This window comes from Entelurus aequoreus, linkage group LG22 (assembly GCF_033978785.1).
Source record: "Entelurus aequoreus isolate RoL-2023_Sb linkage group LG22, RoL_Eaeq_v1.1, whole genome shotgun sequence".
NCBI lineage: Eukaryota > Metazoa > Chordata > Actinopteri > Syngnathiformes > Syngnathidae > Entelurus > Entelurus aequoreus.
The window spans coordinates 20059336-20085399 of NC_084752.1; the positions used below are offsets into that span (position 1 = coordinate 20059336).

The 26064-nt window shown below is 39.1% G+C and overlaps 1 protein-coding gene across 6 annotated transcripts in view; it reads left to right on the top strand.

The window, feature by feature from the left end:
- LOC133639450 (target of Myb1 membrane trafficking protein-like) overlaps positions 1-26064 on the top strand; it is an 862139-nt gene that overhangs the window by 826932 nt on the left and 9143 nt on the right. For 2 of the 6 annotated variants that reach the window (XM_062032744.1, XM_062032745.1), the window contains exons 1-7: positions 7184-7381; positions 16070-16154; positions 21762-21852; positions 23122-23271; positions 23455-23589; positions 23909-24052; positions 25410-25526. In XM_062032744.1, the coding sequence (XP_061888728.1) occupies positions 7309-7381; positions 16070-16154; positions 21762-21852; positions 23122-23271; positions 23455-23589; positions 23909-24052; positions 25410-25526 (795 nt within the window). In that variant the 5' untranslated portion in view covers positions 7184-7308. Of the gene's footprint in view, positions 1-7183; positions 7382-16069; positions 16155-16395; positions 16615-21761; positions 21853-23121; positions 23272-23454; positions 23590-23908; positions 24053-25409; positions 25527-26064 lie in introns of those variants that run through there. The other 4 variants (XM_062032746.1, XM_062032747.1, XM_062032749.1 and 1 more) reach the window with 3 other exon arrangements.

Here is a 26064-nt window from a genome sequence, read left to right on the forward strand (position 1 = left end):
GGATAACGGAGACATATACAATAGTCTCCTTTTCAGGTGAGAGACGACGCTAAAGGCAGTGCCTTTAAGGCACGCCACCAATATAGTTGTCCGGCTGGAAATCGGGAGATTTTCGGGAGAATGGTTGTCCCGGAAGATTTTCGGGAGAGGCACTAAAATTCGGGAGTCTCCCGGAAAATTCTGGAGGGTTGGCAAGTATGCTGGAAAGCGGAGCCACACCAGTTTAAGTTCTTGGTCCAGTCAGTTTATGATGTCCTCCCAAGCCCTGCTAACCTATTCACCTGGGGCCTGATAGACGCACCTGTGTGCCAGCTCTGTCAGAAAAGAGGATCATTAGAACACATCCTCAGCTGTTGCTCAAAGGCATTGGGAGATGGCAGGTATCGGTGGTGCCACGACAAGGTCCTGCGGGCAATAGCAGACACCATCTGCACTGGCATCAACACCAGTAAGCGGCAACATCCAACCAAGAGCACAATTACCTTTGTCTGAGCAGGAGAGAAACCTCAACCCTCCAAGAAGACCCAAGGGGCCTGCTAACAACAGCAAGGGACTGGCAGCTCTTGGTTGACCCAGGAAGGCAGTTGCGATTCCCAGTCATCATCATGGTCTTGATGTCTGGAACCAGCAAGCAGGTGGTGCTCCTTGAGCTAACTGTCCCCTAGGAGGACAGAATGGAGGAAGCTCAGGAAAGGAAGAGGGCGAAATATGCAGATCTTGTGGCTGACTGCCGGAGGGAACGGGTGGAAGGCCCGCTGCGAGCCTATTGAGGTGGGCTGCAGGGGTTATGCAGGCAAGTCCTTACACCGCCGGAGGAACGGGTGGAAGGCCCGCTGCGAGCCTATTGAGGTGGGCTGCAGGGGTTATGCAGGCAAGTCCTTACACCGGGTCCTGGGGCTCCTTGGGATTTGTGGACTGCACAGGCGAAGAGCCATAAAAAACATCTTGGAAGCGTCTGAAAAGGCTTCACGTTGGCTCTGGTTGAGGAGGGGGATGCGTGGTGTAGTGCGCTACCTGGACACAAGTCGAAGGACTGATCACCCTCGGCTGGGTCGCCCGGGTGTGGGTGTTTGATTAAGACTCGAAACACCCTATGACCCTGGGAGAATCACTGATGATGTGTCCAGATTGCACCATGAGGTGTATTATAGTACTATATAAACATGTATATATATGTACATGTATGTATGTACAGTGTTTCCCACACATTCATTTATTTGTGGTGGCCCGCCACGAAAGAATTACGTCCGCCACAAATTGAACAAAAAAAAAAAAAAAAATTATTATTATTTTTTTTTTGGTCCTGTCCAGCTTCTCAGGCAAATCAAATAGTTGATGTAGATGCCCATATAGGCTGTTCAGATTTACTTTACAAAAGAGAAGTGTAGGATACTTCTCTTGTTGCTTTATTTGTATTTGACCACTACTGTTTTCTGTTTATTTGTTACTGACTGTGGCAGGACACCTCTGCCTCTGTTTCACTTTATGTTGCTGGTAAATAATATGGTTGTAGTAGTAGGCTAAAGTTAAATTATTTAGTATGCACTAATTAAAGGGGCAGAGCGTTAAGAGACATTTTAGCTTTTATATTTTATAAGATATATTTTTTGTAAGAACCACAATTAATAAATATATTTCAGTGAATAACTTATTGTTCAAATCTGTATATAAATATGTACATAAAGTGTTGTAATTGGATGGATGGATGGATGGACGTTTAAAACAAAACTGTTATTATTAATTAGTAAGTATACATTTTTTTAGCCTTTTTAGAGAAAATCATATAATTGTAGTACATTATGCAAATTACTCGATGATGTCATTGTGACCACGCCCATAGCCATGCCCCCACCGCCACAGGTATCTTGGCAGTTTATGGGAAACACTGATGTATATATGTACATATATATACTGTATGTATATGTATATATATATTAGGGTGTGGGAAAAAATCGATTCGAATTCGAATCGCGATTCTCACGTTGTGCGATTCAGAATCGATTCTCATTTTTTAAAAATCGATTATTTTTTAAAATTTATTTATTTTTAATTTTATTTAATTTTATTTTATTTTATTTTTTATTAATCAATCCAACAAAACAATACACAGCAATACCATAACAATGCAATCCAATTCCAAAACCAAACCCGACCCAGCAACACTCAGAACTGCAATAAATAGAGCAATTGAGAGGAGACACAAACACGACACAGAACAAACCAAATGTAGTGAAACAAAAATGAATATTATCAACAACAGATCAATATTAGTTACAATTTCAACATAGAAGTGATTAAAAATCCCTCACTGACATTATCATTAGACATTTATAAAAAGAAAATAAAAAGAACAATAGTATCACAGTGGCTTACACTTACATCGCATCTCATAAGCTTGACTACACACTGTGTTCAATATTTTCACAAAGATAAAATAAGTCATATTTTTGGTTCATTTAATAGTTAAAACAAAATTACATTATTGCAATCAGTTGATAAAACATTGTCCTTTACAATTATAAAAGCTTTTTACAAAAATCTACTACTCTGCTTGCATGTCAGCAGACTGGGGTAGATCCTGCTGAAATCCTATGTATTGAATGAATAGAGAATCGTTTTGAATCAGGAAAAAAATCGTTTTTGAATCGAGAATCGTGTTGAATAGAAAAAAAATCGATTTTGAATCGAATCGTGACCCCAAGAATCGATATTGAATCGAATCGTGGGACACCCAAAGATTCACAGCCCTAATATATATATATATTTTCTAATTTTCTACAGCTTGTCCCTTTCCGGGTCGCATTTGGGGTGTATACATATATATATACACACTATTCTATTCTCCCCTCTCCCCTCAGGCAGGAGACTACGCTCCATCCAGACCCACACCTCCCGCCACCTGAACAGTTTTTTCCCCTCGGCCATCAGGCAAATGAACAAGAACTCCTAACAGCAGCTCCTTGAATTCCTTGAATCCCTTCTAAGTCTATCTGATAGCTCAGTCACAGCTCTTTTTATACCAAATATGTGTTTTATGTCGCACGTTTGCACCAAGAAAAATTCCTAGTTTGTGAACCCGTTCTCAAACAATGGCAATAAAACTATTCTGATTCTGATTCTGATTCTGGTATATACATGTATTTGTATATGCGATGAGGTGGCGACTTGTCCAGGGTGTACCCCGCCTTCCGCCCGAATGCAGCTGAGATAGGCTCCAGCACCCCCCGCGACCCCAAAAGGGACAAGCGGTAGAAAATGGATGGATGGATGGATACATGTATTTGTATATATATAAACATGTTTATATATATGTACATCCATTCATCCATTTTCTACTGCTTGTCCCTTTCGGGGTCGCGGGGGGTGCTGGAGCCTATCTCAGCTGCATTCGGTACACCCTGGGACAAGTCGCCACCTCATCACAGGGCCAACACAGACAGACAACATTCACACTCACATTCACACACGAGGGCCAATTTAGTGTTGCCAATCAACCTATCCCCAGGTGCATGTTTTTGGCGGTGGGAGGAAGCCGGAGTACCCGGAGAGAACCCACGCAGTCACGGGGAGAACATGCAAACTCCACACAGAAAGATCCTGAGCCCGGGGATTGAACCCTGTGACACTGTGCTGCCCATATATATATATATATATATATATATATATATATATATATATATATATATATATATATATATATATATATATATATATATATATATATATATATATATATATTGTTTTGATTTTTTACTTAGTAGTGGTTAAAGATGGATGGATAGACGGGCTCTTGGTGGACAAAGTCTGAACACCCTTGATTTAACTTTTTTTGTGTGTGCTTGGGTTATTTCTAATTAATGAATGTTGTGGCAAGTGGCATCTACGTAACCATACAGAAAATCTATTTAAAATCATTTAACATTTAATCCAACAATGCAGAAATAACATGACCCTCCATTACTTTTATGCTGTCAACTTTGACTATGAGAGCAGCACAGCGGGAGGTGAAACGACGCGTGAGGAGGCTAAGGACAGCTACAGGAAGAAGCTGGAGCAGAAGCTGCAGCCTGCAGCAGAACAACATGAGGGAGGTCTGGGAAGGTGTGAAAACCATCACAGGCCACAAGGCAAAGACCAGAGCTGTTGGGGGGACAATAGAGAGGGCCAATGAGATGAATAGCTTCTTCAACCGGTTCAACCAGCCCGTGTCCTCTCCACCCCTCACTCCCTATCACAGCCACCCCCTCTTCTTTTCCCCTCAACGCACCTCCCTCCCAGCCATGGCAGCACCCCCCTCCACCACCTCTACGCAGACATTAGTCATCTCTGCGGACCAAGTCAGAGGTCAACTGAGGAAGTTACAGCCTAGGAAAGCAGCAGGCCCAGACAAGGTGTGCCCCCAACTCCTGAAGACCTGTGCTGCAGAACTGGGTGAACCACTCCAGCGGATCTTCAACCTCAGCCTGCAGCTGGGGAGAGTGCCCACCGTCTGGAAGAGGTCGTGCATTGTTCCAGTTCCCAAAAAGAATGCCCCAGTGCGCTGAACGACTACAGACCAGTGGCGCTCACTTCTCAGATAACGAAGACAATGGAGCGGCTCTTTCTCAGCCTCCTCAGACCACAGGTGCAACATGCCCAGGACAGCCTGCAGTTTGCGTACCAGGCAGGCGTTGGTGTGGAGGATGCTATCCTTTACCTGCTGCACCGAGCCCACTCACACCTGGATAAGGGAAATGGCGCTGTGAGGACCCTGTTCCTGGACTTCTCGAGTGCCTTTAATACTATCCAGCCCCGCCTTCTCCAGGACAAGCTGGACAGACTGCGAGTGGACCCCTGCCTAGTTGCCTTGATTTCAGACTACCTCACCGATAGGCCACAGTACGTCAGACTGAAGGACATCACATCTGACACTGTGATCAGCAGCACCGGAGCACTGCAGGGAACAGTGCTGGCCCCTCTTCTCTTCACGCTGTACACCGCTGACTTCTGCTACAACTCAGAGCTGTGTCACATCCAGAAGTACGCGGATGACACAGCCATCATCGGGTGCATCAAGGACGGCAGAGAGGAGGAGTTTCGGAGGCTCGTGAGGGACTTTGTTGTCTGGTGCCACAGGAACCTCTTGCAGCTCAATCCGTCAAAGACCAAAGAGCTGGTCATTGACTTTGGGAGGTCGAGTCCAAGGTCACAACCAATTGTGATTGAGGGAGTCGAGGTACAGACAGTGGACTCATTCAAGTACCTCGGGGTGTGGGTGGACAATAAGCTGGACTGGACTGTTAACACGGACCACTTGTACAGGAAAGGACAGAGCAAGCTGTACTTCCTGAGGAGGCTGCACTCCTTCAACATATGTAAAAAACTCTTGTGGATGTACTACCAGTCTGTGGTTGCCAGTGTTCTGTACTACATCGTAGTGTGCTGGAGGGGGCAGTACATCTAAGAAGGACAGCTCCAGACTGGCGAAACTGATCAGGCGGGCCGGTTCTACGATCGGAATAAAACTGGACTCACTGGGTGACGGTGGCAGAGAAGAGGACAGTGGAAAAACTAGTGAGCATCCTGGATGATGCCAGTCACCCTCTGCATACTGTTATCAGTAGCCAGAGGAGCCTGTTCAGTGCTAGACTGCTTCATCCCAAGTGCAGGACTAATAGACTAAAAATCTCTTTTGTCCCACACGCCATTAGACTGTACAACTCTTCTCTGGGATGACAGGGGATGCAAAACAATAACAGTGCAATACTTTTTAATAACATGCAAAAGGGACTCAAACCGGATTGATAAACTGATCCGGAAAGCCGGCCAAACTATTGGCACGCAGTTGGAGGCGTTTGTGTCAGTGAGGGACAGGAGGACACTGGACAAACTGCTCGCCATCACGGACAATCCTGCCCACCCACTCCACCTGACAATTAAGGGACAGCGGAGCTCATACTCCAACAGGCTCCTTCAACTTCCTTCCCGCACTGTGCAATTCAAGAACTCCTTCATTCCACACTCCATCCAGCTGTATAATCACTCGCCATACAGCAATAGATGACATCGGCCTATTACCTGACACCTGACATGTTAGCTACTTCTCTTTGTTTATAATGTTTATAATGTCTATTTTCTATTTCCTGCTGGATCTACTCTCTATTTTATGCTGCTGCTGTCACATATACTGTATATACTGTAATATTGTACATGGTCATTGGTATATATTGTATATATGTTATAGACATAATATAAAATATATGTATATATATTATTCTGTACACATATTATGTATACATTCGTATATATATGTTAGATTTTTTTATCGCTATATTAGTCTATTTATACCTGCATTGTCCTTTTCATCCTTACACTTTCCATCAGTGTAACTGAGCTACTGTGTTGAACAATTTCCCTTGTGGATCATTAAAGTTTGTCTAAGTCTAAGTCTAATGGTCACTACTGCCTAGTTTCTGTTGTTATATTCTTATTTTACTGTTATATTTTTATTCTCATTGTTGCTTTTTATTTGTATTCTATTGTAGTATTTTTCTATTTTGTTTCCATTTATACACCCATTATTTACTTTTTGAATTCGATCTCAATTTTGTACACTGCTGCTGGAATTTTAATTTTCCTGAGGGAACTCTCCTGAAGGAATCAATAAAGTACTATCCATCTATTTCCTTTTTACCCAATACTATATTCAATATTGCCATCTTGTGGTCATAATGCAAAAATACAACTGTTTTGTATAATGATGCATAATGCATAATTTCTTACAGGAGTTCGTTTAATTAATTGGCATTGCTGTGTCAAATTTCTAAAATTTATGGAAATAAAAACTTGAAGTTGCTTAAAATCACTGCTGTTGTTTTCCCAGCCGCTGTTGCCTACGTCAGCGAAGTGTTACGTAGGTTTGTTTCCCTTTTTCTAATTTCCCAGGGTACCTTGCGTGTTGGTCACGTGTGCTTGTGAAAATAAATGATTACGCTGCGATCTTCCAAAGAGGCACGAGATGGCGCCAAAAACAAATACGTGGGCCATTCAATGCGACATTTGACAAACTTAAAACATTAAAATGTGTATTTCGGATCCCAGGCCTTGACATGTCCAACATTACTTGATCAATTTTAGCGTAGCAGTCGCACAACCCTTTACTTCCGCATTCGCAGGATTTTCTGAACACACTTCCTGTGTGCGCGTGCGCGCGTGTTCACGTGACCGTAAGTGCGCCTCGGAGGGAAGAAGACGCCACCACTGCAGCGCTTTGTTGACTCTTTCCAGTAGACTTTGGAACGCAAAGTTCATATTTGACAACTAAACGGGATGTTTTCGCTCGGGGAGGCGATGGAGTTTCTTATTGGAAACGCCTTTTCAACACCTGTGGGTCAGAGAATCGGTAAGTTTAGCAAGGACAATGCCGCTTCCTATTTTACAACACGGGTAGTAATAATAGTATTGTGTCTAATGCCTTGCGGGGCTAAATGTGGTGTTATATTATACGCACGTTTGGCATGAAAGTCCATAAAAGTTGATAAACCAATCACACGACGCAGGCTTTGTGTCCGAGTGACAACACACTTCACCAATGTTAGGAGTTTTCACTCAAGCAGATGTGCCAACATCATCTATGCAGTATTTGCCACCGCCAGCAGGGGGCGAGATACATGATAAAAAAAAAGTGTAATAAATACGAATTATATAGCGCTTTTCTCTAGTGACTTAAAGCGCTTTACATAGTGATTTGATTGATTGATTGAGATTTTTATTAGTAGATTGTACAGTACAGTACATATTCCGTACAATTGACCACTAAATGGTAACACCCATACTTGCCAACCTTGAGACCTCCGATTTCGGGAGGTGGGGCGTGGTTGGGGGCGGGGGCGTGGTTAAGAGGGGAGGAGTATATTTACAGCTAAAATTCACCAAGTCAAGTATTTCATATATATATATATAAGAAATACTTGACTTTCAGTGAATTCTAGCTATATATATATATATATATATATATATATATATATATATATATATATATATATATATATATATATATATATATATATATATATATATATATATATATATATATATATATATATATATATAAAAATATATATATATATATATTATATATATATATAATGGTCCACGTTAATCAATTCATGGTATAAATATATACTATCAGCATAATACAGTCATCACACAAGTTAATCATCAGAGTATATACATTGAATTATTCAGAGGTGGGTAGAGTAGCCAGAAATTGTACTCAAGTAAGAGTACGGTTACTTTAGAGATTTATTACTCAAGTAAAAGTAAGGAGTAGTCACCCAAATATTTACTTGAGTAAAAGTAAAAAGTATGTTGTGAAAAAACTACTCAAGTACTGAGTAACTGATGAGTAACCTGTTCGTTAATGATGACAGCAACAAATAATGCACAAAAACAAAAAAATAGCAATGAGCAAATTCAGAGCCAGGAATATCTCTTAAGCAACTAAAACAATAATATATATTAAATAATAATACATTAAAATAAAAAAAATGAAGGCAAATTGAGCCACAATAACTTAACAGCACCATAGGCTCAGTAAGGCATTCATTGATTGATTGATTGAAACTTGTATTAGTAGATTGCACAGTACAGTACATATTTCGTACAATTGACCACTAAATGGTAACACCCCAATAAGTTTTTCAACGTTAATCAATTACTGGATATCAGCACTTCAGTCATCAACAATAATATCATCTGAGAAATGGACATTGAAACAGTGTAGGTCTGACTTGGTAGGATATGTACAGCGAGCAGTGAACATAGTGAGCTCAGAAAGCATAAGAACAAGTATATACATTTGAATATTTACATTTGATTAATTACAATCCGGGGAGGTGGGATGTGGTGGAACCCGATATCTAAGTTACATTTTTAAACCGGTGTGGGTGGCACTGGGAGCAGGTGGGTAAAGTGTCTTGCCCAAGGAGACAACGGCAGTGACTAGGGTGGCAGAAGCGGGGATTGAACCTGGAACCCTCAAGTTGCTGGCACGGCCACTCTACCAACCGAACTATACCGCCCCAAAATATTCTCATACAATTCCGGGCCTCCGTACATACATAAGACGCCTAAAGTCCTCCATGAGTAAGTTCGGCCGATACCGATCACTTGCATTAACTGTAATTCTTTTCCAATTGATGTATTGTGAGTGCTACAATATAACATATAAACTATACAATATCAACATTATACTATATTTAAACTACATCCTTAATTATTTTCCTCCGTGTGTAATTTGTTCGGCCTCATCCTCCAGTGATAATCCTACTTGATAATGATACTTAAGATACTAAGAAATGCAGTGTATTTGCTGTATTGCAGGTGATTATTATTAGTTTAGCGGAGCGTCACCACACTGTCTATGGCGGGGGTCGGCAACGCGTGGCTTTCGAGCCACAAGCGGCTCTTTAGCGCCGCCCTAGTGGCTCCCTGGATCTTTTTCAAAAATGTATGAAAATGGCAAAAGATAAGAAAAAAAAACATATTTTTTTGTTTGAATATCGTTTACTGATGAGAGTATTTGGCGCGCGCCATTTTGTCCTATTTTCATAAGGCCTTGAACGCACCGTAGGTTGTTCACATGTACAACTTTCCTTGATGCTGCCACAGAAAGAGGTGTTTTATGCCACTCCTTCTTTGTCTCTATTCGTCCATCAAACGTTTTATGCTGTGTGTGAATCCACAATGGTGACCTTTGTTGATGTTATTGACTTGTGTGGCGTGCTAATCAGACATATTTGGTCAGTGCATGACTGCAAGCTAATCGATGCTAACATGCTATTTATGCTAGCTGTATGTACATAATGCATCATTATGCCTCGTATTTTAGGTATATTTGAGGTCATTTTATTTGTAGTTTCCGTTTCCTTCAACTTGAACACACACATCTTTACCGTTTTAGTAATGTTTTCTAATGTTGTAAAAATGTGTAGAATAAATATTACATTTCCACATTTCTGTCAACAAAGATTTGCATTTGCCTGCGACACATAGTCATTTTGATAGTAGGCTAATATAGCTAATATAGACACTCACATCATGTGTTGCCTTCTTTATAACACTTATATAAGGCCTTACATTTTTTGCGGCTCCAGACAGATTTTTTTTTTTTTTTTTTTTTGGTCCAATGTGCCTCTTTCAAAATTTTGGGTTGCCGACTCCTGGTCTATGAAGACGCATAATAATCTGGACTAAGAACAAACACAATGTCAACCAAAAGGGATGAGTGTTTGTGATTGGCAATAAAAAGCATTGATTAGCAATGGCGATCACATACTTTTCGATCGGCACATGTCTAGTTTCAACCATGAAAAATCTTAAATTATATTACACTCGATCAGTGTTTCTTAATCATTCTATCGTTGGGCCGTGATTGCACCCTTAAGGGGCGCTAAAAAAAATATTTGTTTCTCAACTGGCAGCGGTACTCAATTGTAATACACTTTTCCACCACTTGTGGCAGTAATGACAATATCAAATAAACATAATAAATCTGGAGCTAAAGTCATTAAGGAGTTTTTTTAAGTGCAAATATTATGACTAAAGCTGTATTTTAATTTGTACTTTATTTTTTGTTGACAGTTTAGTTAAGAAACATATTATTTATTATTGAGTTAATTTATTCTAGCACAACATAATGTATATCACTGTGATGAGATGGCGACTTGTCCAGGGTGTACCCCGCCTTCCGCCCGATTGTAGCTGAGATAGGCTCCAGCGCCCCCCGCGACCCCGAAGGGAAAAAGCGGTAGAAAATGGATGGATGGATAATGTATATCAGTTATTTATGAGTTGCTTCTTATGTTTTATATTTGGTTAGTACGTATTTATCTAATCAGCCTGACCTAAGCGTTAATTTTTATGTGTAAAATGAATATTCTCTGTGATTAACACATGGTTTCAAATCATTAACAAGGTTGTAAACTGTAAGTAGGTTAGATATAACTATTGAATATGATTAAGATCAAGTGTGAAATTACTAATTCAGTGTGAATATTTGAGTGGGCCCCTGTGTAGTGGAAAAGTTGGGCCCTTAGATCCAAAAGTTTAAGATTACAGGTGACAAAGCCAAGGCACAGGGTGCATATATGGCCAGCCACATCATTTTATATAGCCTGCGAAAAAGACCGGATATAATACGCGTCAATAAAGTATTTGATCTTTTCGTATTCATTCACTCCATTTTGACAAAAATAAATAAATGTAATGCATACAATTGCATATTTTATAAACGTTAATATTATCTAATAATTCAACAAATATATTATTACACATTCTGAACATTTTTGGGTAAAATTAATCCATCAAATTGTGCACTGTAAAAACAAACTGACAGTCAGCCACAATAATTTTACCTTTACAAAAACTGTGGCCTGTAGTACAATTTTTCCATTTACAGTAAATGCTGTAAAAAAAATAAAAACCTGTACATTTTACAGGAAAATTCTGGTGACTTGAGCTGCCTATTTTTATTTTAGAATCTACATTAAAAATATATAATTAAATGCTATTGTGCCATATAATCCTTATACATATACTGTATATGTATAAGCAAAATTAAAATTAAATCAAGTGGAAATTGATATAGTATATAAAACTAAGTTCCTGGGAATAATAATTGATCATAGATTATGTTGGAAACAGAAGATTGAATATATAAAGGAAAAAATATCCAAATCCATTGCTATTCTTTATAATGTAAGACACATGCTGAATAAGAAATGTCTGCATATGTTATATTATTCTTTTATTTTTCATTATCTAACATATTGTGTTGAAGTTTGGGGAAATGTTTATAAAAAAACATACACCCAATAATTAAACTTCAAAAAAGGGTAATTAGAATAACACACAAAGTGTGCTACTATGAACCTACCAATCCATTATTTATAAGTTCTAATGTGTTAACATTTTCAGGTATTGTGTTTTTTAAAACAATGGGAATTGTTTCGAGTAAACAACAACAGCCTTCCAGCTTGTATTCTCAGGTTATTTTAATTAAGAAGAGAAGACTATAATGTATGGGGGATATTGATTTTTGAAATATGTAAAGTAAGTAAAACTGAAATACAAATGTATTTCAGTTTTAGGAGTTAAATGGTGGAACAAGCTTAGTGATGAATTGAAGACATGGAGTTCTTTGTTAATGTCTAAGAAAGCCTTGAAAGGTGAAATAATGGACAATTACAAAATATAGCAACCATTACTTCCATCCTATTGATTTTTTTGAACATTGATGTTCAAAGCAATCTAATTTTCAGTGAATGTATAGGATAGGCAAATAGAAGCCTTGGCTTCAGCCTATTCCCTTATCGGTCATTCTTTTTCTTTTTGTGTGTGTGTGTGTGTGTGTTTGATAGTTAATATGTATAATCTGTGCCATTAAATTCATCACACGAAATAAGCTAATTTCATTCATATATTCATATTTTATTCACTGTTACAAGTAACCCTCTGAAGGCAGCCATAACAGACCATTCCTTACAAAATTTAAAGACACACGCTTTGGTGTTATATTACATATCAGATGGTTGATTCTATTTTAGACAATTTGATGCTTCTAACTTTCTTTGAGTTTATGGAAAGGTCTTTTCCTGTTCCAGCAAAGTTTTTATAATGCTTAGATAAATGGAGGTAGATCATCAACTCAAAATAAAGAGTATGTGCCCATGAACCCTCTCTTAGGTCAACATCAGTGACCTCTGACTTCACAAAGTGATGCATGGGAAACACATTCCCACATCTGTGACAAAGAGAGTGGAAAGGTTAGAAAAGTAAAAATGAGTGTCATCATACTGTAAGGGCTGTGTCCAGTCATACAAGAAATATGTGCTTATGGCGGTCTGATAATTGTCTTCACATCCCCTAAAAGCTTGAAGCCAGCAGGTGAAGCTCGGAAACAAAAAGCATTATCTGCCCATTTAATTAGGGACCGAGTGTTGCACGCCATACTTAACCCTTTCTTTCTCTCTCATTCGCTCGTTTTCTCACACGTAAATGTCAGTGCGGCTTCTGAGGCGAACAGGAGCAGCTGACTGTCACATGAAGTGCACGGAGCCGAGAAGTGGAAGTAGAAGTGGGAGGGGGGGAGTCGACGCAATGAGAGCAAAGAGACTAAATGGCATTGAGACGTGTTGGGGGTGAAAGGAATGAAGGAGATTATGAGGAACACGTGAGGGCTGGAGAAAGCTGGCTCTGAGTTCTCAATTGTTAAGATACAAATGCTATGTGCTTTGTTTATATAATATACAGGGAAATGTTTCTATGTAGGGCAGCACGGTGGAAGAGGGGTTAGTGCATCTGCCTCACAATACGAAGGTCCTGAGTAGTCGTGAGTTCAATCCCGGCCTCGGGATCTTTCTGTGTGGAGTTTGCATGTCCTCCCCGTGACTGCGTGGGTTCCATCCGGTTACTCCGGCTTCCTCCCACCTCCAAACACATGCACCTGGGGATAGGTTGATTGGCAACGCTAAAAATTGGCCCTAGTGTGTGAATGTGAGTGTGAATGTTGTCTGTCTATCTGTGTTGGCCCTGCGATGAGGTGGCGACTTGTCCAGGGTGTACCCCACCTTCCGCCCGATTGTAGCTGAGATAGGCTCCAGCGCCCCCCGCGACCCCGAAGGGAATAAGCGGTAGAAAATGGATGGCTGGATGGAGGTTTCTATGTTCCTGTTCTTTTATTTATATGATCAGGTCAGTCTCCTCTAATGGATTGTATCCTGCTGTTAACTATTTATTTAATAACTTTCTGACCGGTTTTTTTGTATACATAAGAAATGTGTTATGTGTACAGTAGGAGGAGATGGCACAGACAACAGGGCATAGTACTTAGCTCTATATATATATACACACACACATACAAACTAGGGCTGCAACTAACGATTAATTTGATAATCGATTAATGTGTAGATTATTACTTCGATTAATCGATTAATAATCGGATAAAATAGACAAACTACATTTCTATCCTATCCAGTATTTTATTGAAAAAAAACAGCATGGATCCAACGAATCGATGACTAAATTAATCAGCAACTATTTTAATAATCGGATTTAATCGATTAGTTGTTGCAGCCCTAATACAAACACATATATATATATATATATATATATATATATATATATATATATATATATATATATATATATATATATACACACATATATATATATATATATATACTGTACATACATATATATATATATATACTGTACATACATATATATATACACATATACATACATACATACATATATATATATATATATATATATATATATATATATATATATATATATATATATATATATATATATATATATATATATATATATATATATATATATATATATATATATATATATAAATAATAAATTAAGTGTGTAAAAATTCTAAACGTGTATGTGTGTGTGTGTCTATGTGTGGAGATTAGCTGTAGAGTGTTACCGGAGTGTTGAGCGAGAGGCAAGTCCAAAAGGGGCAGGGCAGTCTCGAAGATCCGTGAGACAAGCTGTTAGTCAGGGCGATAGTGAGGCGTCAGAGGTCCGTGTCCAGGCGGGAAATCGACATCCAAGAGGGGCAGCCAGAGAACCAGAGAGGAACAACAGGGAAGACGAGACACACAGCTCGTCACACGGGAAGGGAGGTTTGCTGCAGGAACGACACGACACGGGACAACGCACAATGAAACACGGAGGAGAAAACACAGAGAGAGCAGTAAGGCCTAGAGCATGTATACGGCTTACTGTACAGGACAAGTAGCTAAGTTCTGGCGCGGGATAACAGGTTGTGCAGGCTTATGAAGGTGGTCCTGATGATCAGCTTCAGGTGCACTGATTGCTGGTGATTGCTTGCAGCTGTGCACCGGCGCAGCCTCAGCAGGAGTGGCGCGCGCAGGTGCACTCTTGGAGGCGCAATCAGCAGAGCGCACAGATGAGTGCACATTGGCATGCGCCCGGGCCGTGACAGAATGGCTGCAGGTTATTTGATGGTGTGCACCCTCGACTGGTCACCTACCATTCAATGCCATCTTCTTACATGTTTTCTGGTGTCCAAACATGTGCTTTTTGGGGTATCCTTAACCTGCTAGAGTCCACTTACACTCCCTTAATTCTGATTAGGAAGAACCATGCATGGGAAGCACGAACCACGCGCGGTGTGGACCAATGTTACTCCTAATTTTTAATGCACAACACTCCTGAACATTCCTTGGCGCATACAGTATGTGAGCAACATTAGACTTACTTTCCCCACACCAGCATCACACACCTGTCCCAAACCTGACATCACAACAAGTTAAATGTTCTATTACAGTAATCAAATGAGGGCAGTCATTTCCATTATTATATTTTCTCATATAAATGAATTGGCCCACTGACAATGAAAATAACAAATGTTGTTTTTCATGAGCTGTATAATGAATGTCTGGGTGGGGGTCCTGTTTGGGAAAAACTTGAGACATGTACCTCTTTCAGAGATTACATTTTGTTGACCTTAAAACAGTCGCATTTTGCACAATGAGATGTGTGCTGTATCACAAGCATGGAATAAACCGTACAACTTTTTGTCTGTAAAATACATCATGAAATAGTTTTTATTAGCATTTATCTTATCTAGTAACTGCATTTCATATTAACTGCATATTAACTTTCTCAATACATGACATTGGAATAAGCACAACTGTGTTTTTGGGAATGTCGGTTCGTTTTAAGAGTTAGCATGCAGCATTGAACTCTTTTAACTCTGCAGCTATAAGCAAACCAGCAAAATACACTCATAAAACGTTGCTAGTGACAATGATTGGCTGTGTGTGAATCGTATCACAGACTTACTAACAAACCACTATTCACACTCACATTCACACCTATGGACAAACTCTACATTGTGCATGTTTTTATTTATTACTTGTGTAAATCAAATATATACAAATATTTCTAATGTGCATAATGATTAAAGTTTAAATTGACGGTTTCAGTTTACATCACTGAATGTTTGCAATGTTATTCTTATTTCCATGTTTGTCTATAGAGCGAGCGACCAGTGGCGTTCTGCAGTCAGAGGACTGGGGGCTCAACATGGAGATTTGTGACATCATAAATGAGACGGATGAAGGGTAGGAATTCTATCATTTGTCCTAATTGTTTTCATGTCTGATGCAAAAAAAAGCATAAAAAACCCTGTAGATGTTAACCTTGTGACGGCGCAGCGGGAGAAGAAGACGGCGGTGAGACAGTGACATCTTTAGCTGTCAGCGTATTTATTGACAGCAGAAAATGTGCGTGAGGTGTGTGTGTGATCCAAATATATACAGTGTGACTATGTGAGTGAACTATATGAAAGTTGTTACCAGCGGGTGTTGATGGTTTGTGTTGAGTTTGAGGCGGAATTCCAAAGAGGTCAAAGCAGGCTCAGAAGTCAATAGACGGGCGGAGGGTCAAGGACTGGAGCGAGGTGTCGTGGTCGGTGGGCAGGCGTGAGGTCGAAGTCCAGAGAGGCAAGAAGAAGACCAGAGGGGATGCAGGGAGACGAAACACACAGCTCGACGACGAGGAAGGGCGACGGGGAGTGTACGGGTACGAGAAGCTACGTTCTGGCTTGGGATCTCAAGACACGCTGGCTTATGAAGGCAGGTAGCTCATCACGGGCAGGTGCGTTGATTGCAAAGCGATCGCAGCCGCGCGGAGGCTCGACTGCAGCTGATGGGGAACGCCCGTGGGGCGCTCAACCGAGCGCACAGCAGACTGAGAGGCAGCAGGAGTGTGACCCATAACAAACCTAGAACAAACCATTTAACCATCTTAACAGTTAGGGCCTGATCTAAAGCAGGGATGCCCAACCTTTTTGCCTTCAAGGACCAAAGTGAAAATGTGCTAATGGGCCGAGGAAAAACACAAGCCATTTTAAGCGTGAAACACAAATATCTTAAACTTTGGGCACCTCTGTACTAAAGGTACAGGTACAGGTATTAAAACGTGCAGACTTGATAGGACACGCAAAGCTGATACACTTCAATTTAGCGTGTTGGCTTTCATATATGCAGACAGGGCCGTTGCCAGGAATTCTGAACCCCCTGAAAAAGTGTATCGGTGTGGGCCCATCTACCTCACCTTCAATGTTTTAGTTTTTTAGTGTTTTTGATGGTGCCTGGTGTAATACACCCACTTTGTTTCCATCCATCCATTTTCTACCGCTTGTCCCTCTGTTTCCTTTTTTACAATTAACCACTTAACAAGTCAGAGTATTATTATGTACATTATGTATTATTAATTGTCTTTTAACTTTTTTTTGGTTGGGGGGGGGGGTTGGGGGGGGCGGTTGGGGGCGTGGTTATTTACAGTTAGAATTCACCAACTCGAGTATTTCATATATATTTCATATATATATATATATATGTATGAAATACTTGACTTTCAGTGAATTTTAGCTATATATATATATATATTTTTTATATAAATATATATATATATATATATATATATATATATATATATATATATATATATATATATTTTATTTACATAGAAAAAATAAATAAATACTTGAATTTCAGTGTTCCGGTGGCTATCCATTAGATGGCAGTATTGTCCTGTTTGACTTCTCCGTTCATTGGGCAGGCAAGCTGTTTATATTGTGGGAAAGCGGACGTGAGAACAGGCTGTCCCCACTCAGTCTCAGGTCCGCATTGAGCTGGAGGGGGCGTGGCCTCCAGCTCCGGCTGAATACCGGGAGTTCGTCGGGAGAAAATCTCTGCCGGGAGGTTGTCGGGATAGGCGCTGAATACCGGGATTCTCCCGCTAAAAACGGGAGGGTTGGCAAGTATGCCCTAGCGGGCTGTGGGCCCTTAGAATTGTCATCACCTTTCCGCCTCTGTACGACGGCCCTGTATGCAGATTATCAGAATGTGCAAAATACTGAGAGAAGGAGATAAAGTAATAATCATGTAGCGACGGAAATGTATTTGTTTAAACCTGAAACTGCGGTCTGAGTTTTTGCATCTATATTAGCAGGTTTGGAAGGCAAGTGCAAACACTTATTATGCTGGCTTTTGAAACAAGTTTTATTTAGTTTTATTTGTTTTTATTGGTTATTTTATTTTTTTGCTATAAGCCATTTCAACATATGTGAAAAGAAGTAGGAAGAAGCAAAGCCTTTATTTAATCCAACCCCTTCTCCATGTATTTTACTGATAGTTCATTCATACCATCCGTCCATTTTCTACCGCTTGTCCCTCTCAGGGTCACAAGGGTGGCTGGAGCCTATCTCAGCTGCAATCGGGCAGAAGGTGGGGTACACCCTGTACAGGTCGCCACTTCATCGCAGGGCCAACGCAGATAGACAGACAACATTCACACTCACATTCACATGCTAGAACCAATTTAGTGTTGCCAATCAACCTATCCCCAGGTGTATGTCTTTGGGGGTGGGAGGAAGCCGGAGTACCCCGAAGGAACCCACGCACTCACGGGGAGAACATGCAAACTCCACACAGAAAGACCCCGAGCCTGGGGATCAAACCCAGGACCTTCTTATTGTGAGGCACACGCACTAACCCCTGTTTCACCGTGCTGCCCATTACCACCATAACTTTACAATTTTAACATTAAGTTCACTTCTTGTTTGAAAGAAGGAAATGTATTGTGGAAAAAAATAACACGTAATAACTTTTTGATGATAGTCAATAATCATTTCTGATCTGCTATATGACATAAAGAGGACCTATGGGGATTTTAATCTACATTTAAAAAACTTCCTTTTAGTCTAGATCAGGGATTCTCAAACTGTGTATCAATAGTGGTACGCAGGCTCCATCTAGTCGTACATCAAAGAATCACTTGAGGTCAAGGTCAAGGTTTCTTTAATGGTACCCAGAGGTAAAATAGTTGTGCAGACATTTGTAATTCAGCGTCAAGACAGAACAAAGCAAGCACAAATCGTATATAACATAAAAACATTTAAAAAATAAATCCAGAAGCGATCACCAGTATACAGGCACACTGTAGAACAATAAAGTATAATACCTAATGAACCAATAAAATCACTGTGATTAAAGTGCTATGGCATGATAAATAAATATTAAAAAATCACCATGTGATAGCATCATTTAAGCGTGTGATGGCAGCAGGTACAAAAGTATTCTTAGGTACAAAACCTTACCTTAAATCAATATTCAAACACAGTGTTACTGTTTAAACTGTGTGTAATGTTACAGTGGCCCAAAATATTAAATATACTGGTTAAATAAAACCTATGCCTTGTTTTTAATGAATACTTACTACGCTACTGTATTGTAATGTTCATCATAATGGTGGTACTTGGAGAGCCAAGTGTTTTCTGAGGTGGTACTTGGTGAAAAAAGTTTGAGAACCACTAGTCTAGATAATATGTTTTGGGTATGCTTTCGTTTTGCGTGCATTTTGCTCCACAATCATTTTTATAACCAATTTTTTTGTTTATTTCTGTAAGAGTTCCCAGATTGCAAATGAAACCACACCACACACACGCTCCAAAAGTATCATAGTTTAAATGTACATTGTTTAAATATATACACTAACGTTCAAAAGTTTGGGGTCACATTGAAATGTCCTTATTCTTAAAGGAAAAGCACTGTACTTTTCAATGAAGATAACTTTAAACTAGTCTTAACTTTAAAGAAATACACTCTATACATTGCTAATGTGGTAAATGACTATTCTAGCTGCAAATGTCTGGTTTTTGGTGCAATATCTACATAGGTGTATGGAGGCCCGTTTCCAGCCACTATCACTCCAGTGTTCTAATGGTACAATGTGTTTGCTCATTGGCTCAGAAGGCTAATTGATGATTAGAAAACCCTTGTGCAATCATGTTCACACATCTGAAAACAGTTTAGCTCGTTACAGAAGCTACACAACTGACCTTCCTTTGAGCAGATTGAGTTTCTGGAGCATCACATTTGTGGGGTCAATTAAACGCTCAAAATGGCCAGAAAAAGAGAACTTTCATCTGAAACTCGACAGTCTATTCTTGTTCTTAGAAATGAAGGCTATTCCACAAAATTGTTTGGGTGACCCCAAACTTTTGAACGGTAGTGTATCTTGAGATTCCCATCGCTATTTATTTTTCCAGTTACGGTCGAAAATAAACTTAAAAAACATTATATAGATTCACCCGGTCATAACTTTACGTACAGTACACATGCCCACTCACCAATCGATTGAGAGTTACATAAAAACAGCTGATTATACCAGCATTTATTTCACTGCATGTTGCACATTGGTGTTATTGTGCACATTTCACAGTTAGGTGAAAATAACACTTCATCCTACCTTTTTTGTGTTTCCTCACAGCCTGAAGCAGGTATCCAAAACTGCTTGCAGGCTGACGGCTAAATACATGATTCTTATGATATGCTTTCACACGAGTATCCAACATTGTAAGAACATTTATAAGTCAAAAAAGACGAAATTCATCAGAACAGAAATTCCCATGGAAAATTTCTTGCAACTGCATTTTCTTGAAACTGGATCATGCCAGCGCACCATCGCAGTCAGTGTCGGTGTCTCTCAAAGTAGTTTTTCTGGTTTGCTGTTCCATGCGCCAAATGCAATGTCAGCAGGATGGGCAAGTATATCCATTCCATACACTCAGAACACAATAGATAACACAAACCACTGCTTCCTCTTGATTTCTAATTGCTATGGCTCACATTTGAACGAGAAAAATTGTTGAGCACACCTTCAGCATGCTTAAAAGTCAGTTTGGTTGTCTATATCGCACTGAGGAGTGTGTTTACATTGACAGCAAAGGTGATGCAGATTATAGTTGTGTGCTGCATGTTGCACAACAAAGAAAAAACATCATAGTTTGTAGCATGATGCCATAGATGTGGGGGGAAAATGACTGAGTCCAATGGCTTTTTTTTTTTTTGCGGATGAAACCAATTTGCCAAAGACATCAAGGAACTAGACAAATACTAAAAAGATTACATCATCTCGACTACAAGGAAATAAAAGATTCACAAAGACTTGATGCACCCAAAGGCAACAATAACATACATTATGACACATTCTACAATATTTAGTAATACATAGCATTCATTGAGTGTCACCAATAAGTTAATAATGTATGTACTGTACTGTATATCTGGGATCAATTATGAAGTGTACAATTAAGTCAACATTTTCTGATTTGTGTGTAATTTTAATGTAGATGTTTTTAATTACTTACTGAGATGTATAATTTTTTTTCCAACACCTGTTTCACAAATTGAGTGAACTTAATTTAAACATGTAAACGTTGTGGTGTAAATAAATTGTCGGTAAAAGGCATGAGGAATAGGTACTATTATTTAAAATAAAATTATTAATTAAAGCTTTGCTTCTTTCCACTCCTTTGCAGATATGTTAAATTGTGTAAATGTAAACACAAGATGTTCCTCACTATAACTCCTTAACATGTCTGTAACAATTTATAATTCATACTCATAACCATGGCGACAGTCGGTAGAACACGCAAAAACCTCATTTTAGATAGGCCACTCATTATCAATCGCGCACGTGGTCTTAGTAAATCACAGGCAACATGCCCGCTAATGGGGTGTGAAAGATTGTTGTCTGCACACACAACTTAGCACTTGTTATTTGGGTTCTTAGTAGATCAGGCCCTTAAGGATTTAGTTTTTGAACCGTTTAGCCAATACAATTTACAGTATGTGTAATATGAAGGATAATGCAAATTAAAGTTGTCTTTTCAGACCAAGAGATGCAGTCAAAGCCATTAAGAAGAGAATTGTGGGTAACAAGAACTTCAGAGAAATCATGTTGGCCCTTACAGTGAGTATTTATCTGCACAGGTTTTCTTATGTTGTAGTTTTGTCATTTGTGTTGAGTCTACAGTGTGCTTACACAGAAGCTAGGACTGAATGAATGTGTATTTAGGGAGTCAAATATATTGTACATACAAATACACATACACACAATTATTCATACATACATACATACATACATACGCGCACACATAGGTACCTGCGCTCCAACATACATACACAAATACAGTACATACCTAGACACTCAAAGTTCATACATCCATATGCACATTCACTGTACAAACATACATATACACACTGCACACATCCATCCATCCATTTTCTACCGCTTGTCCCTTTTGGGGTCGCGGGGGGTGCTGGAGCCTATCTTAGCTGCATTTGGACGGAAGGCGGGGTACACCCTAGACAAGTCGCAATCCTCATTTAAGGGCCAACACAGATAGACAGACAACATTCACACTCACATTCACACGCATATGCATACATACACTTCTGCATATAATCACGTGTCATCAAACATATATTAACGTTGTTCCCCAAAGGGAAACTGGGTAACACATGGCACACTGACAAAGCTTAACCTATTGTGACTATAACAATCTACAAGGTTAATATAGTTTGCTTCTCTTTCTTTCCCTCCATTTATCTGCTTTCTTTTGTATTTCAAGTTATCATTGCATATATGTATTGTTGCATTTAAAACAATTGTATTGTTGATAATAGAGGTAAATTATTGTTTTTATTCATTATCAATAGTGGTATTTCTATTGGTATTTGTATTGCTCCATTTGTAGTGTCATAATGATCATTGTAATTTATGTGTTATTAATATTTATTTCACTAACTGCTTCTTAGCTATCACTTTTACCATCATATTTCTACATATCTTATTTGCTGAGGTTTTTTTGTTGTTGTTGTTGTTATTGTTATTGTTGTGTTTGCTGTTGTTGTTGTCTCTCTGTCTTATCCCCCTCTTGTACCCGCAATTTCCCCCTCTGTCTTCCTTTTTTTCCTCTTTCTATCCCCTCTTGCTCTGGCCCGGTTGCACCAAATAATAATATAAATCCATCTAATAAAGTCAGATACAAATAAGGCAACAAGAGAAGTATCCAAAACTTCTCTTTTGTAAAGTAAATCTGTATAGCCGATATGGGCATCTACATCAAAAATATAGTATAGTAGCTGGACAAAACAAAATAAAAAAAATGATTTTTAAAATTTGTATTTAGTATAGCTATGTTTTTGGGGCTTCAGTCTGCTGCTTTGTGTCATGCAGGTTCTTGAGTCATGTGTGAAGAACTGTGGCCACCGCTTCCACGTTCTTGTGGCGTCACAGGACTTTGTCGAAGGCGTTTTGGTGCGTGCCATTTTGCCCAAATTTAACCCGCCCACTGCTCTGCATGACAGGGTGCTCAGTCTCATACAGGTACGGTTCATTTTACACTATCATTGCTGAAAAGTTGCATTTGTTGTTATAATTACATAAAAGCTGCAGGACAAATTCTGTCTCTCTTTTCATTTTCTGTTTTCTGTATTCTAGTTATTTGTGAATGCAGGCTTTGTTATGTCTCTAAGAAGGTGTACTGAGGGTTTTCTGTGCTTTTCTCAGTCATGGTCTGATGCCTTTCGTACGTCGCCCTCCCTCGCGGGGGTGGTGTATGTTTACGATGACCTAAGGAGACGAGGTTTGGAGTTTCCCATGACAGACTTGGATGCGCTGTCGCCCATTCACACTCCCAGCAGGGTGAGCCCGTCTATCCATTGGGTGTAATCGATAAAAGAAAAGAAAATCAACAATTTAAATGCACCATTTTTGGACAGTATATTTTGTACTTTATTATATAGGCTTGCATAATCCTGCTTTTACAAACATTACAATTTTTTGTGTCGATTGACCCTGTCAAAGAGGTATTCACTTATAAATATATTATTATTATCTTACTGAAGAGTATTTCACAAATGTTGTGCAGTACTGAACCTAATGTTAACATTAGCAAACAACCAAACACATCTATACGTACAATGTATGTCTTATGTTTACATTCTTTGCTTTCATATTTCAGACAGTCTCAGAAATGGAGACACCTGATACGACGGATGTGTCTCCAAGTCAGTCACAACCACAATCTCCTTCCAGTTGTCTCAGTCAAAATACTTCACCTGTATCTCAGCCCATTGAGCAACCAAACACTCTCTCTGCAGAGCAGGTAACAACTCAAAACGAGGAAAAACAAGACTGATTGACAGTTTGCTGATTCCGTATTTAATGTATACAGTATACAAATGTGTATTTGTATGTACATTTTTTAAGAATGACCATAATAATATGTTGCAAAAACTTTTTGTTAAGTACATCAAGCCATCAATGCTGGCATTGGCATATCTAAAGATACATGACATATTGTTTGGATCTATATTCTATATGTCCTCCTCAAATGGTAGCCTGGGGAATAAGAGTTGAGAATAAAACATGTATACAGTATTACAATACAATAACTATAACAGATCATAATATACAGTGGAACCTTGATTTACGAATTTGAATGGTTCTTGAACAGGGTTCGTAATTAGAGAAGTTTGTATATTGGAGCAAATTTCTCCTTAAGAAAATAATGAATAATGGGTTCCAGCCTTGACAAAAGTCCATATTTTAGTAAATTTGTGTACACTTAGAATGCAATATAATGTGCTAAACAGTAATGTATATCAAACAAAACAAGTTGGTGACTGAAATATTTAATAACAAAGCCGAAATACAAAGTGTAATAACAATTAGCTTGCAAAACGGTGATGAGTGTTGACAAATCACATTGCACATGCTAAATAGTTATATTTGCATCTTCTCTTCCCTTCTCTTCTTTATCATGATCAGCATATATTTTGCATAGTAATGAAGACAGAGACACAAAATGGATTGAACGCCTTATTCTCCAACATTGTTGCACACGTTTAGTAGATCAGCTTTGCCTGTGCTATCAAGTTTGCACATGTTTTAGTACATGCAAACCTTTAATAAATCAGGCTCTAAGTGTTTTGTGCATACTATCAACTTTGCATCCCACTGCGGGGTTCCCGTAATATTTGTTTACTTGAGCAGGTTAGATATTTGGCTGCTTATTTAACTGATTCCACACTGTTTATGTCCGAACAAGAGCAGGCACAACTGCTATACGCAAGTTAATTACAGACGGTAAGACGCGATGGAACACGACTTTGGATATGCTTGCTGGTTACCTTGAGAAGCAAGCTGCAATAGCAGCAGCTCTCACCGACCCAGACATAAGACAAAACACCCAAATCATCACTTGACAGCTATGGTATAAAAGAGACCGAATATTTGGTGAAGCAGCTGCATTCTTAAAACAGTCACTTGTTGCGTGTGGAGAAAAGTCCACCTGTTTGTTGCTGATTGTGCCACTGAAGAGTATGATTAAAAGAGGAAATCATGTGTGACATATTACATACAGTATTATCAATCATCATTCATAGGGAAAAAGGAAACATAATAGATTGTTTATTTTTGTCACATTCAAACGTTGTGGATTGCTTCTTAAAAATTTCCAGAAAGAAAAGCTGCAAAAAGAGGTGGCGCTGGTCAAGGGAAACCTTACTGTGATGTCCGAAATGCTGAATGACCTTAAACCCGGACAGAGCCCGCTGGATGATACAGAACTGCTACAGGTGTGTGCGTGTGTGTGTGGGTGTGTGTGTGTGTGTGTGTGTGTGTGTGTGTGTGTGTGTGTGTGTGTGTGTGTGTGTGTGTGTGTGTGTGTGTGTGTGTGTTATCTTGTATTTCTACCCTTCTTGAGACATCAACAAGGAAAGATACCTTCCATATCAGGATCGGTGAACAAGTTAGGACATAAATCATGGTCCCAATACGGAAAACCATTACAACTAATAGAGAATGACTTATTTGCACCCCTGGTGGTGAAATCTATCGAAATTAGGGTGGTCCCAAAAAGGAGGGATTTTTTTAATTGACTGTGTCAGTTTTAAAAGTGCTCCCCCTCTGGTCAACATATGAAATAACAAGTGTGTGTAAAAATTTGAAGTGCTCCCCCTCTGGCCAACATATGTAATAACAAGTGTGTGTAAGAAATTGAAAGGTGCCCCCTTTGGCCAAACTTAATAAATACATTAAAATAAAATGAATATGTATATAGAGACATACTGTAATAACTTGAAGTAAATAATGAGGATTAAAAACCAATTACAA